The sequence below is a fragment of the Zalophus californianus genome, chromosome 15, assembly GCF_009762305.2.
Source record: "Zalophus californianus isolate mZalCal1 chromosome 15, mZalCal1.pri.v2, whole genome shotgun sequence".
In the NCBI taxonomy this organism is placed as follows: Eukaryota; Metazoa; Chordata; class Mammalia; order Carnivora; family Otariidae; genus Zalophus; species Zalophus californianus.
In genome coordinates, this window is record NC_045609.1 from 38,218,783 (window position 1) to 38,233,454 (window position 14,672).

The following is a 14,672-nucleotide window of genomic DNA, read 5'->3' on the forward strand; positions in this document are numbered from 1 at the left end:
ATACCCATCACCAGGCTAACCCATCCCCCCCACCCCCCTCCCCTCTAGAACCCTCAGTTTGTTTTTCAGAGTCCATCGTCTCTCATGGTTCGTCTCCCCCTCCGACTTACTCCCCTTCATTCTTCCCCTCCTGCTATCTTCTTCTTCTTTTTTTTTTTTTTAACATATATTGCATTATTTGTGAAACAAATATTTTAAAGCGATGGAACCAGCAGCCTACTCTTACAAAAATAAAACCCTATCGGCACCCACAGAGAGCTTAAAACTTCCTAGAGCCCAGTTCTACTTTAACCTTGCAACAATAAGTCTCTTTAGCCTTCCACAGACCACCTAGCAATTTCTAGTTACTGTATTTTCTGAAAGCAAAACCCGCTAATACTTAATGTTCTTATTTTAAATGGCCTTAGCTTATTATATCCAAATGGTCCAAGGCTCATGGGCTGTCCCCAGTCAGCTGCTGCCTGGCGGGGTGAGACCTCCCTGTGAGGTGGCATGGCATTAACCCCATCGCTCTAGAGCGGAGGGCCCTGAGGGGCTCAGGGAGGTCACGGGCTTGGCCAAGGCGACAGGCCTCTCCTTGAAGTCAGATGCTTTCTCTGAAGACTGCTCTTGGGGCAAGAGGTTCTGCAATGTCATCCTTGCCCACTGGTGATTTCTGTCTCCTCGGAGCCCAGCTAACCAAGGGGCTGCCTGGGGTCCATCATACTCTAACCCCTGTTTATGAACGTAGCTTTCTTGTGATGACTGCTCTTGTGGGCCAACTCTCTTCCTTCTCGAGAAAGTGTGGAATACAAGAGGGGTACTGTGCCCTTCCGTCATCATTCTACAGAAAGGACTTTTATTAATTTACAAGATCTGAAATGTTTTCAAGAAATTCTTCTTAAAGAGCAGCTCTCCCGGTTTACTTACTGACTGTCAGAGGGAGACCACACTTTTAGGCAGTCAGTGACTGCAAGCCAGAGGTGGAACCTAGACCGCGGGGGGCAGTGGGACAGCCTCTCCTGGCGCGGCTCTGCTCGGCAGAGGCACTCACAGCTGCTGCCACCTCCCGCCCTCTCTGCGACACTCAGCGCAGAGAACCTCTTTCGCACTGCTGAGTCCCTTCCCCAGCCTACTCATCTAGCTCTGGTTGTGTTCTTCAGGGCGAGCTGTTGATCCCAGGTGTTCAAGGCCGCCCCACTGCCGGCACAGCAGAACTGCAGCGAGAGCCCAAGGCTGAGCAGACCCAGGGGATTTTCATCTGAGGAACTCGGCCCGTGCGAGGAAAAGAACACGCACTGAAAACCACTTCCCAGCCTAGGGCACTGGAAATGAGGTCTTTCAGCTACCACCCAAATGGACATGCTTCCAATGGCTTTGCTGAAAGGAACGGTTTTCCTTACACAAAAGTTAGGGTGGATTTTCTAAAAGTTAGGTCAAAAAAAAAAAAAGCTCACTTTGTAGAAATGAAAACTCAAATAAGCTACTAAGAGTTCAGGTGAACCAACCCATGCATACTAAGAGGAACTCACAACACGGCAACTGGCAGGCAATTAATCACATGGCTAACCAGCAGTTACGTTCTCACACTCACTCCACAGCACATCTGTGAGCACGGGCAGTGGCTCCCGGAGGGCCTCAGCTCTGGCACAGGCTGGGGCTGGAGAACACATGAGGGGCTCAGACACAGCTGTTCTGGCCAGTGGATTTTGGACTTGAGTTCATTAGATTGTGAGCCCCTGGAGGGCATGGACACATTTAGTCATCTCTGGGGTGTGTGACACGTATTGAGGGCTAGAAGTACTCCCTGAGGAAGCACACACTGCGGGCCAGGGGGGGCACCCGTTAAACCCTGTCAAAGGCAAGAAAGGAGCCAGAGTGATGGACAGGGAAGCCACGTGTGCCAGAAATGGGGCGGAAGCCTGTCGAGTCCGGGGAGGGCCAACAGCCGGACTGCTGCAGACTTCACCCCTTATGCTCAGCATTCCCAGCATGCTCAGTGTGGTACCTCGTTATATTTCTCATAGCCTGTCTCAGTTAAGGTCTTTGAGGATAAACAAAAAAGTAAATAAGTGAATACAATCATGTATAAAAACCAAATCACAATTCTAATATGTTAAAAAAAAAGAATAAGAAAATTTATAAAAACAAAACAAAACAAAGGCATTCAGCCCTGCCATACTCTGGATTTTTTTTTTTTTTTTTTTTTTAAGATTTTATTTATTTATTGGACAGAGAGAGACAGCGAGAGCAGGAACACAAGCAGGGGGAGTGGGAGAGGGAGAAGCAGGCTTCCTGCTGAGCAGGGAGCCTGATGTGGGACTCGATCCCAGGACCCTGGGATCATGACCTGAGCCGAAGGCAGACGCTTAACGACTGAGCCACCCAGGCGCCCCATACTCTGGATTTTAAACTTATTAAAATCTGGAAGAGTCTCTTTTTCCCCTTTCACACCTCAACATATAAAGAGTCAAGAGCTTCCTTAACTAAAACATTCTCACTTATGTTTTGCTTTACTGCTGTCATTTCTGATATACTGAAAGGGAAAGATTCCTGACAATTCTGTGCTGAATTTGAGTCACTGATTGGTACACAGAGGCTACCATCATTTACTGGTTTCTGTATCCCTCTGCTTTTGATCATAACTATGATTATAAACAGGAAGGAGATGCTTGAGCAGGTCAGTGAAATTAAAAAACAAAAAACAAAAAACCAACAAACTAAAAAACCTTAAGAGGATATCAAGGTAACAGCGCCCTGGAAGAAGAAGGCTGGCTGACTCAATGAACTTAGGATCCACACTATCGCAACAGGAAGAGCAATTTAAAACACTACCACTACGGGCACCTGGCTGGCTCAGTCGGTAGAGCAGGTGACTCTTCATCTCCGGGTTATGGGTTCGAGCCCTGCCTTGGTGTAGAGATTACTTACAAATAAAATCTTTAAAAAATAAAAATAAAACACCATCACTAGGAAAAAAAATCACTACGATTCACAATGACTGTGGGAAGAGCTGGTCCCTTAAGATGGGGAAGTGGGTAAAGGGGTTGGTAGGGACATGGTTAAAAAAAAAAAAATCAGTTCTTGGGCACCTGGGTGGCTCAGGTCATGACCCCAGGGTCCTGGGATTGAGACCCGCATTGGGCTCCCTGCTCGGCAGGAAGCCTGCTTCTCCCTTCCCCACTCCACCTGCTTGTGTTCCCTCTCTCTCTGCGTCTCTCTCAGTCAAATAAATACATAAAATCTTTAAAAAAAAAAAAAAATTAGTTCTCTAAAGGAGGTATTTTTCTAGGAGGGAGACACTCGAGTGAGACATACACTAAGAAGGACATGATATAAATTCTTCATGTTGGCTGGTGAAATTTTGCCTGAGCCAGTCCTGAAATTTTTAACAAAGAAACACTCTTTTTTTTTTTTTTTTTTAAATTTTATTTATTTATTTGAGAGAGAGATTGAGAGAGAGAGAAAGGTCAGAGGGAGAAGCAGACTCCCTGCCGAGCAGGGAGCCCGATGTAAGACTCCAGGATCATGACCCGAGCTGAAGGCAGTCACTTAACCAACTGAGCCACCCAGGCGCCCAACAAAGAAACACTCTTAATGCCCTCCCCACCCTTGCTTATAAAATCCACCTGCTGAAACGCAGCAACCATCTCTTGGTGATGGCCAAGCTGGGTGCTCACCCCCAGCAGCAGAACTCACCTGCAGGAAGCTGTCCTGGCAGCAGAGGAACTCAGTCTTCTTCATGATCGACTCAGTGGTCAGGACCAGTTCATTTTTACTTAGCGCAGGCTCGCTCTGACACGGGAAGACTGCCTCAAGTATCAAAAGGAGATAGTGTGATGTGTATGGGGGTGACCAAGGGTGGGGGGCAGTATTAAGTGAAAGAATTTATAAGAGACAAAATGACTTTTCTCAGTTCGAGCTTTTACCAACCTGCGATTTTTTTTTTCTTTCAAAACGTATTTTACAGTCTACCTTTAGTATGAAGGTGACAACGGGATAACCCCACTCCACCCCACACGAAGACTTGTGGAAGAGTGGGTATTATTCCATTACAACCTTCACCCTACCCCAGATTCGTGTTAAAAGTATATATTGTTGTTTTAAAAAAACCCAAACATTTCAGGAGTGAAAATCCCATCCCCAAGCTCATGGGATTTCCCCAAAGTTTTAATGGCTGCATATTACCCTAATATATGAGCAAATCACTATGTATTTGATTTATACTTTACTGATGATTTGCCTTTATTATAAACGATGTTGGAAAACCACTCTTGGCACATTTAGATCATTTCTGTAAGGCAAATTTCTATAAGTGGAACCACCGGGTCAAAAGACACCCACATTTAAATTCAGATCAGTATTGTCAAACTACCTTCTGAAAAAGTTGTTCTAAATTACACCCCCGGTTAAAGTATGTGCTTTAGTAAAAGTTTAAGGCTTGCTTCTCAACACCCACGACTTTTAACCCTGGCCTGTAATACGCTTCACCAGACAGAGAGAAACCCAAAGTCCTCTTCTGTGCAATCACTACCAATGCTAGACTCTGAAACCGAAAAAATACTTTCCCTTACTATTTGGGAAAATTATGCAGAGTACACAAGAAGAAACATACTAACCCAGTAGCTGGGTAGAAATAACTGAGGCATTAACTGTGTGTGAAACTCCAGAGGACACCTCCATTCCAAACACACATTCTCAGAAACACTCTAACCCCAGATATAATGCTAAATCTTACTTTGATGTTGTCCAGAACTCTTTTGAACTCTAACGGTTCATCTTTTCCCTCCATAGCTGCAGGATCCAAGCCATCTCCCCCGTAAATGAACTGGATAATATCACCCGTAGAGCTTCGGACTGTCAGGTCATACTGTGAGCACAGATCTTCAAGGGACTTGACGAGCCTCCTCTAAAGGAAGAGAAGGAGAGGAAACAAAGGCTCAGTTGCTTTGAGAAGACTAGTCACATGTGCAGAGGATGGGATCTGCAACACTAAGTTTCAAGGTTACTAGTACTTTCATCAGTTAAAACATTGTATTAGACATCTCTTTTAAAAAGAGTCCCCTGACGCTCAGAACAACAAGCTCAAAAGTGGCCCGAGAGCCTGTGCAGGGGGATTTAGAATATGCTCCAACCTCACGCACTCTAGTGTATTTTTGAGTACATGCAATTTAAGCCCCATCACCCCCAAAGGACTCTGCAAACACTAGCTGTTTTCCTAGGCTGTTTTGCCTTCCCTCTCTTTCTCCCTAAGGTACAAATTAATGCAACAGCTTTGCATTTCTAAACACAACTTAATCCAGGACCCCTGTGGGCTTCAATATGAATTACAGAGGATCAGGTGCAGGCCCTCTTCTGGGACACAGGGGGAAGAACAGGGACAGCATTGTGTCTGAACCAGCGGGCAGCAGCCATTCCTCAGATCTGCTTAGGGAGAACCTTCCACCAGCAGAACACTCCAGCCAGCAATGTGACGGTGGCTCAGTGAATCAGAGAGAGCGAAATCTTCCTCCAGGCAACTTCAAAACAAAAATCCCTCATGCCAGAACAAATTTGTTCTAGGTTAACACACTGCTCTGGGAAAGTCATACTCTACTTCAAAAAGGTAAAGTCAAAAAAATAAAGTCAAAAGACATTCTGGCAAGAGTGGTGAAAAGCATTTCACAGTCTGTTGGGTTTCTGACAAAAGCAACACACTCCAAAACTGAAGGGCAATTTCCCATCCAAAGATAACGAAAAGGGAAGTATCGATGAGGATACACACGTACAGGCCAGCTTATGGACAGAGCTGACTGCTGACCCGAGTCCGCTCCCACCCGCAGCAGCCCTGTTTGCTCCGGCTCCCTCAGCCCCATGCCTGCTTTATCAGTCCTGCTGTCCCAGCCTGCAGAGGGCTGTGCTTCTCAGACTGGGGTCCACAGCGGGGGGAGAGGGGAAACAAAGCAACAGTGAGGGCAGGGCCCAGCAACTGGGAGATTTAACTTTATCTGGTGTTATAAGGAGACAAAAACATTGAAAAAATGTAAAAACAAACACAGATCATAGAGGACAGGGTAGAAAATGATAGAGAATGAAAAGAAATCCTTTGCTTGTGGTCTTATGGAAGAACAAAGTCGGGATGTGTTCTCGCTCCTCTGCCATTCGGGGTATTTTTACAGCGGCTGGAGAAGCATAGGCATTGGGAAACCCTCTAGTCTAGTTTCCTTTTGGCCCCCTGAGCCCATTATCCTGGAACTGTGCAAACAATGGATAAAGAGCCATCCCTCCAAGTGGCCAAGGCCTCTGCCGGCACTGGAGTAAGTTCTTGGCGTCAGTTAAAATTATCCTAATAACAGGTTACACAAATAGTTGCCACATGAGAAGGAGAGCCCTCTCAGCGATCGGGCGGTACTATCATCTCCATCTTCATGTATTAGGACACAGAGGCCCAGTGAGGTCAATGATGTGTCCCCGGATGCACTTCCAGTCCATGTTCTCAGCAGAGCTTTGGTGTGTGTGGTTCTGGCCTGATCTGAGTCCCTTGAGGCACACGGGATGAAGTGAACACATTATCCTTTTAGTCTGTTTGTTTCTACGGCACCTGCATTTCTCAATTTTTCCTTTTAAATACTAAGACCCGATACATTACAGCTCATGTACAAAATATGTGAACACTCAGCAGTCAAAATCCTCAGAATCTTGTCCTGCCCAGCCGCAAATGGCCTATATTTCTTTGAATTACCTGCATGTACCCTGTTTCAGCGGTCTTTACGGCTGTGTCGACGAGACCTTCCCGGCCAGCCATTGTGTGGAAGAAAAACTCGGTCGGTGTCAAACCGGAATAAAAGCTATTAGCCACAAAGCCTTTGGCAGCTGGGAGCTGAAGAGAGGTGGGGGAAAAAAAGAATGAAACAAAAAAACCTTCAAGGTCCACAACTTCAAAACCCATTCAAATCACAAAATGCCCCACCTTTAGACTATAAATACCTGGTCAGTGCACGCTCATGAAGGGGCAGCCTTTACAAGCCCTTTCCTCTTTTTTTAAAAAGATTTTTAAAATTTATTTATTTGACAGAGGGAGCACAAGCAAGGGGAGCTGCAAGCAGAGGGAGAAGCAGGCTCCCATTGAGTAGGGAGCCCGATGCGGGACTTGATCCCAGGACCCTGGGATCATGACCTGAGCCGAAGGCAGACGTCCAACCGACTGAGCCACCCAGGCGTCCCATACAAGCCCTTTCCTAAAGGAGGAATAACTTGGCATAAACTATCCTTCCCAGAGAAAAGTGAGGATGAGGTCCCAGTCAGGGCTGGTGCTAGGGCCAGCAGCAGGCAAGTGGACCAAGAATTCTGGATGCCCCCAGCCTCTCCCCTAAACTCATCAGGTTCCCTTAGAACTGTGAACCTGACCCACACAGCAGGCACCATTCCCATGACCACTTGGCTGTCTGACTTCTAGTGAATTCTGATCTTGGGCAGAGACCCTAAAATGTTCCTGGGGCTATCTGGATACAGAGAGTACCCATACACTCTCAGTACAGCAGTCCTGTCTCCCCAAGTGGGGCTGGACAAAAACTCTGCAGTCCCATGGGACAGTAGCAGCTAGGGCATCTGTGCTTTAATGGGAATCAGAGCTGACTCCAAATCCACAATCTGAGTAACCAAATCTACTCTAAGTTCCTCAACTAGATTTAATAGTTGTTTGCCCCTGAGTTCCAGAAAAAGCCCAGCACAGATTTGTCTATCTTTGTCTATCTCTGCTTATATTAGCCCTCAAACCACAAGGCCAATGAAACCCAGAGGTCATTTAAAAACTGAGTTTGAGGGGTGCCTGGGTGGCTCAGTTGTTTAAGTGTCTGCCTCTTGATTCTGGCTCAGGTCACGATTTTGGTTCAGGTTATGGTCTCAGGGTTGTGAGATCGGGCCCCGCATCAGGCTCTGTGCTGGGTGTGGAGCCTGCTTATGATTCTTTCTCCTTCTGCCCCTCTCCCCCTGCTCACATGCATGAGCACAGGCTCTCTCTCTCTCTCTCTCTCTCAAAAACAAACAAGCAAACAAATCAAAAAACCAAAAAACTAAGTTTGAGAACTCGAGAGGAGTCTGGAATTTCCTGGCTGTTTTATCGTGGCTCCTATCATCACTATTTTAAAATCACCATACTTTGATGTCAGTGCCCCCAAAATAAGCATACAAATGGATCATGCATGAGGTAACCTTACATTCTGATTACTGAACGTAAGCTGGATAGGACCCTGAAATCCTCCTCCTTGAAGAGAAAACAAAGAAGCGGGTATCGATCCAGTTTTATAGCTGCGAGTCTAACAGGGTCCTACATGACTCAGTCGGGGATGAGGAAAGACCCTGAGCAGCCCCGGCCTCACAACACCTCCTCCAGGAACGCCTTAGTTGTCAGCACACGCTCCGGTTCCTCTCCTGTGCCGTTGGTCGCCCTTCAAAGCTCTGCCTGAGCTGCTACACTTACCTTTGAGTGTTTTTCAAAGTGAGGCAAGGACCTGTTTTCAAAGCCATCTGGCACTCGAGAGCCACTGATGGCCTGCTGTCCCACACAGGCAATCATCTGTGATATGTTAATGAAAGAACCTGGGGAAACAGGTTAGGAATATAACATTCGTTTACCAAAATAACATTAACTGAAGTACGAGCAGATGTGTGGGATAAAACAGGACTGTGACGTAGCAGGCTCCCGGTCTAGGGCCAGTAAGAGCCAGAATGAGAACAGTATAGGATAGAGCCCTCAGTAACAGAACAAAGGCAGAAGGATGGCAGGCAGAGCTCAGCAGGGAGTCAGCACTTTGGGGCTGGAAGAAAGACTTGCAGGTGAGTCTGCGGCCAGGCTGAACAGTGGCAGAACACTACGATTTGGACATGAAAGGGGACAAGGAATTCCAAGGTAAGCGGAAGAATGGGAAGGAAGGACACAGGAATGGGAAAGTTGGGGGCATGCATGTGTACCAGGGGCAGGAAGGAGAATCCTGGGGGGAAAGGCAGCAAAGTTGGACTTTATTCTGCTAAAAAAATTTACAGAAACAGAAGCAGGGAGGTTTTGAATCTGAGTGCAGTACCATGCAACCTAACGCTTTCAGGTCCTAAATAACTATAAAATTAAAGTGTTTTGCCACGTCATTAAATATATTAGCTCAGATATACTAGTTCAGAAATTTTTTTTTTTTTAAATAAGGTCAAGTTTGCTTGAAGCATCCCTGTGCTCTGAAATCCACACGGATTATACAAGTTCCTCCAGGGGAGTTAAATTACCACCATGCAAATAATTAAGTCTCTTTCTCTACATATGATTTAAAAAGCTATCCCCTTATAAATGAAAGGTCTGAAGTTATGATGTGTACATTTCCTGGCACGACCCCTGCCAGCCCATGCGGAGGATGGGGACAGCGGCAGCCGGAGGTGCACTCACCCTTGGAGCCGCACAGAGCCATGGTGAGTGGGCTGTTGCTCTTATCTAGCTCCCGGAGACAGGCACTGCCTGCGTGGTCTCGGATCACAGACAGCTCCTTCAGGATCAGAGCCTGGCAGGGAGGAAGAGAGGCGCATGGGGGCTCTGTCAACTACCAGTGTTCAATCTGACACTGAAATTTGAAAAAGTTTAAGCCAGATGTTAGATTTCCACTTAAGGTTTTCAAGCCTTATCTATGAAGACCCACATCTTCCACGAGGTTCTAAAATCAGTGCTTAAGGTACAACTGATTAGTAATAAAACCCTGAAAAATCCTTATTTATTTTTTAAATCCCTTAAATGGCCCATAAGGTAGAATGCGAATGGCTTTGTGTATAGCGAGGGCCCTACAGCATACTACGTCTGTGTGTACGTTACTGTATACATACATACCCGCTTAAATAAACGTAAGAAGCATAAGCTAACACGTGGTATACAGTAAAGGAGAATTGCTTGTACTATTATAAAATTTACCTCTTGTTATTTTACTTTCCAAGTACACATGTGAATTTCCACCAGTTAAGAGCGTGTGATAAAGTGACTCCACAAGAATATTCTAGTCTTTGAGCTCTTCCATAGGCTATCCTTTCTCAACTCACAATTTAGGGTGCTGAATCAGTGAGGAGTCAGGTTCCACGGAAAACAAGTACTGCAGAAGCCCCAGGTAACTTTCCAGGTAAGTCAATGAGAAACCTCTGTTTCTCTCTCTCTTAAGACTCAGTGAGATTAAGAATGAGCTAATGGGGGCGCCTGGGTGGCTCAGATGGTTAAGCATCTGCCTTCGGCTCAGGTCATGATCCCGAGGTCCTGGGATCGAGTCCCGCATCGGGCTCCCTGCTCCTTGGGAGCCTGCTTCTCCCTCTGCTTCTCTCTCTCTCTCTCTCTCTCCCCCCCCGTCTCTCATGAATAAATAAATAAAATCTTAAAAAAAAAAAAAAAAGAATGAGCTAATGGTCAATAGTGCCTATACAACTCTGCTTTCTTCCTAGTTCATGAAAAATTCCTTTCATCGGAAAATTTCTTACTGCTTCTCCGTTCTTCCACACTTAGGTGAGTTAAAGCCCTGAGCCGGGGCTGCAGCGGAGACTGGAGAGAGCCAGGCAAAATCCTGGTGCAGTCAGACTGCTGATGCAGGCTGCCTGAGAGAGAATGTAGGGCTCGCAGAGGCTGGTGGTCCTTCTGATTCTGACACTAGCTGGTCAAGGTCTCAGCTAACCTAGTTTCAAAGGTGACAGGGGCAGCAGCTAGGCATGTGACTCTCAGACTTTTCTGAATTTTCTCTCTTCTGTGTCCGAGTCTCTTTCGAAGACCATCTGTTGATTTTTATTTTATTTTTTAAAGATTTTATGTTTAAGTAATCTCTACACCCGATGTGGGGCTCGAACCTACAACCCTGAGATCAAGAGTCGCATGCTCTACCGACTGAGCCAGCCAGGGGACCCATCAAAGACCATCCATTTAAAGAGCTGTGGTTGCCGGTCTCTACTGGAGAGATGCTAGAAATAGAAAGGGCAGAAGCACTGCAGTACCAGTTACAGCAGGGGCCTAAGTGTAATGCTGGAATAAGAGCAGCCCCATGTGGTCGAGTGAGCAGACAGCCATGTCTGTACCACCTAGGAACATGAAAGCTGCTAGGGATGTAATGGATCTGATTGAAGGTCCCTCATTAAATGAACAAGCACACACCCAGGCAGCACAGAGCTGACCTGGGGCTAAAGCCATGGTGTTGATTTCTCCCTCCCCTCTGCTACCTTCTCTTCCGGCTTGCAGCACAAACCCACGCGGACCAAGTGGCTAACCCACCCGAAGAGCCAGACGCACCTCCAGAGTCTCCTCAGCGGTGCAGCCAGGCTGCTGCTGCAGCTTGCCTGTGTTCAGGGCTTCGATGTACTCATCACATTTTTTATAGCCAGCATTCAGCAACTCATACTTGGCCTTCAGCAGTCCTTGACCAGGTGTGACGTCACCAATCCCAATGGAGAATCCACGGTTTGCTGCAGTATAGTTGGCAGGTAGAGCAGAAAGAGAGGGCCACGAATGTTCGTCAACATACTACACGGAAACAAGTTTACACCTTCAGAAAACATATCATGATCCAATTAAATAAAAATGTATCACGGCAGTTCCTAGTAAATTATATAGAAATGACCAAGACTCACTGAATCCTGTCAGAGACCTTACAACCCAGTGGGGGGCAAGTATTGTCTCCAACTAATTATAATATAAAGCAAACTGATATTAAACACTAAAAAGCAGCCGGAGGAAGCCAGCAATAGAAAGTGAGCCATCTGATTTCTTGTTCTAAGATACCATCTTAGAGATCTTTCTGCCCACTCCCTCTTGCTTCTTCAGAAATCATTCTAAAGCACAAAAAAACCCTACCATTGAGGGAACTATGCCCCACCAATTACCTAGCCCTAACCTATGTAGAAATGGGTGAACAAGAGGCACCTGGCTTCGTAGCGTGGGGAAGGGATGCCTAAGAGTGGCTGTGGAAATGAGGACCCACGAGTCTGAAAAGGCTCAGAAACTGTACCATCAGCTTCTGCAGATGCTGCAGATAATGTATGTGTTAGAAATAAGGAAACCTGGTGGAATATCAGTATTTTCCTGTGGGAGATGGGAGTTTACTAATGGAATTAGAGAGCTCTGGACTGGGGGATACTAGGTGCAAAAAGATGGGAACGACTGGAAAGCAGGGCATGAGGCAAAGTATATTCCATGGCTGTGATCCCTTGGCCCCTTTCCCTGTCCAGCTCCCAGAATCCTGGCAAGCAGGTCTCAACCACTGTGGGGGGAGACTGAGACTGGAGGATATGTCCCTGGAGAAACCAAGCCTCCCTAGAGAATAGCATTACTGATAGGAATATTTGGCAGTTTCTCAACAAAAATGTTGGCTTGCAGCTCAATCAAGGGACAGAGAAGCCCAACAACCAACAGGCTACATTTCTTATCAGTGTTTGGTGTCTCACTCCTAAAAGTATGAATGGATAGCCAGGGACCACCAGATATTTGAGGAAAGTCTTCAACATGAAAGACTGAAGACAGCAAGTGCACAGAAAAATGAAAGTAAGGAGAAAATTCAGGGAGCAAATAAAACTATGAAAAATATTGTGTCTGAGAGAGATGATGTATCTGGAGATCAAGAACAGGAAGGCTTAAAAAACAAAAAACAAAAAACCCAAAAAAACTCCCGAAAAGCAAAAAAACTACACCTACAAATAAGAACAATGGAACATATGGTTGGAAGCTAAATAAATGATAGTTAAAATTAAAAAAAAATCAATAAAACAAATCACTTTAAAAGATAAAAGGAGGGGCGCCTGGGTGGCTCAGACGGTTAAGCGTCTGCCTTCAGCTCAGGTCATGATCCCAGGGTCCTGGGATCGAGCCCCACCTTGGGCTCCCTGCACAGCAGGGAGTCGGCTTCTCCCTCACCATTTGCCCCTCCCCCTACTCATGTGCACGCGCTGTCTCTAGCTCTCTATCTGAAATGAGTAAGTCTTAAAAAAAAAAGATAAAAGAAATCCAGAAATAAGGAGATGGACAACAGGGAAAAGAAGATAAGGAAATCAGACAGCTGATCTAGAAGCTCTACTTACACAATGAACGGGAATTCCAAAAAGAACAGAGATAATTAAGGTGAGAAATTACCAATACCAACAACAAAAACCCAAAAACCAAACCAAACACGAGAACATTTCCACAACTGAAGGACATATGGTGACAGATGAAGAGAGCTCGCAGAGCACAGTGAAGAGACCCATTCCAAGGGAGTACCACTATGAATTTCCAGAACACCAAAAACAGAGGATGAGATTCTCAATGCTTCCAGAATGAAAAGACAGATACAACAATTTGAAAATAGGAATAGAAATCCACTTTAACAGTAGCTCTGAGGGCTAGAGGAGAGCAGGACCTTCAAAATTCCGAGGAAAGACAGAATTCAATCCAGAGTTCTATACCCAGCCAGAGAATCGATCAAGTGTGGGAGCTGAATAACAATGCTTCTGGGCATGTAACAATCTGGCCCAGGGCCTGCTCTAAGTCCGAGCAAACAAAGGGAATGGAACAGTGCGGGGCGGGGGGTGGGGGAAGATGAGGGCCTGGCAGGGCCCAGTCACGGGGGCCCAGGGGGCTGAGGTTGGAGCGCGGGCACCTGGGAGGAACCTGGAAGGGCCCTTGGTCTAAGGACCCTGTCTGAGGGGCAACAGGGGGCTACTGCACACATGAGACAAGAACTCAACAGCAAATTCAAATCTGAACGAAACCGGTCAGTACTGAGCTAATTTCATGAGATGAAGGCACACATGATTCAGCCGGGAGTAAGTCTCCTTTCCTGTGCACAGGTACATTGTGTGTGCTGTGTGGGGGTGGGGGGAGTTAGAGGTAAAAGAAGGAAACAGCACAGAGCCCCTAAACCTCAGCAAGTACCGCAATAAAACGAGGATCCTGAGGTACTCACAGAGGTAGACAGGAGCCAGCCTGGCAAGCCGCGACATCGCATCGGCCGCTTCGTTCTGCCCCCAGTCTCGCAGCAAAATGTAGAAAATGTTGTTTTTGGATCCGGACCCCAGAGTTCCCTTGTCCATACTGCCACTCATCAGCTCACTGTTCTGGATAGTAACGTCTGCAAGGATAACGATGGCCGTGCACTTAAACAATTACTACTGAGTTAGCCTTGTTCCAAAATGAACATGACGTGGTTGAGAAGATACCTTCCCATATTGAAAATTAAAGCAGAGCAAATAAAAATTCTCTAAAAATGTCTGAGGAGTGGGGCGCCTGGGTGGCTCAGTTGTTAAGCGTCTGCCTTTGGCTCAGGTTGTGATCCCAGGGTCCTGGGATTGAGCCCCGCATCGGGCTCCTTACTCAGCCAGGAGTCTTCTCCCTCTCCCTTTCCCCCTGCTTGTGTTCCCTCACTCGCTCTGTCTCTCTCTGTGTCAAATAAATAAAATCTTAAAAAAAAAAAAAAGTCTGAGGAGAAAGAAGAGAAATCTAGGGACTTTTGAAAAGCATGAAAAACCCAGTTAGTTACTTCACAATCCTAACTCTTAAATGTACTACCTGACCCTCATTTTCAACTGTGAACTGAGAATGACAGTGTTGACCAATTGTCATCTTTATGTCACAGGGACAATTTGAGCATCTGATGAAATCATGTGCAACAAAGTACTCTATAAACTAAAAAGCACATTGCTATTCACACAAGAGAATGAAAGCTAATGGCACCTAGAAGAGCCTA

The 14,672-nt window shown here is 46.1% G+C and overlaps 1 protein-coding gene across 2 annotated transcripts in view; it reads right to left on the minus strand.

Moving 5' to 3' along the window:
• The window catches only part of POLR3A (RNA polymerase III subunit A), a 51,091-nt gene that overhangs the window by 13,683 nt on the left and 22,736 nt on the right, over nucleotides 1-14,672 (minus strand). For both annotated transcript variants that reach the window (XM_027595985.2, XM_027595986.2), the window contains exons 15-21: nucleotides 13,893-14,057; nucleotides 11,249-11,421; nucleotides 9,389-9,500; nucleotides 8,438-8,556; nucleotides 6,701-6,838; nucleotides 4,718-4,888; nucleotides 3,679-3,792 (exon numbers count right to left, since the gene is read on the minus strand). In XM_027595985.2, coding sequence (XP_027451786.1) covers nucleotides 3,679-3,792; nucleotides 4,718-4,888; nucleotides 6,701-6,838; nucleotides 8,438-8,556; nucleotides 9,389-9,500; nucleotides 11,249-11,421; nucleotides 13,893-14,057 — 992 coding nt within the window. The remainder of the gene's footprint in view (nucleotides 1-3,678; nucleotides 3,793-4,717; nucleotides 4,889-6,700; nucleotides 6,839-8,437; nucleotides 8,557-9,388; nucleotides 9,501-11,248; nucleotides 11,422-13,892; nucleotides 14,058-14,672) is intronic.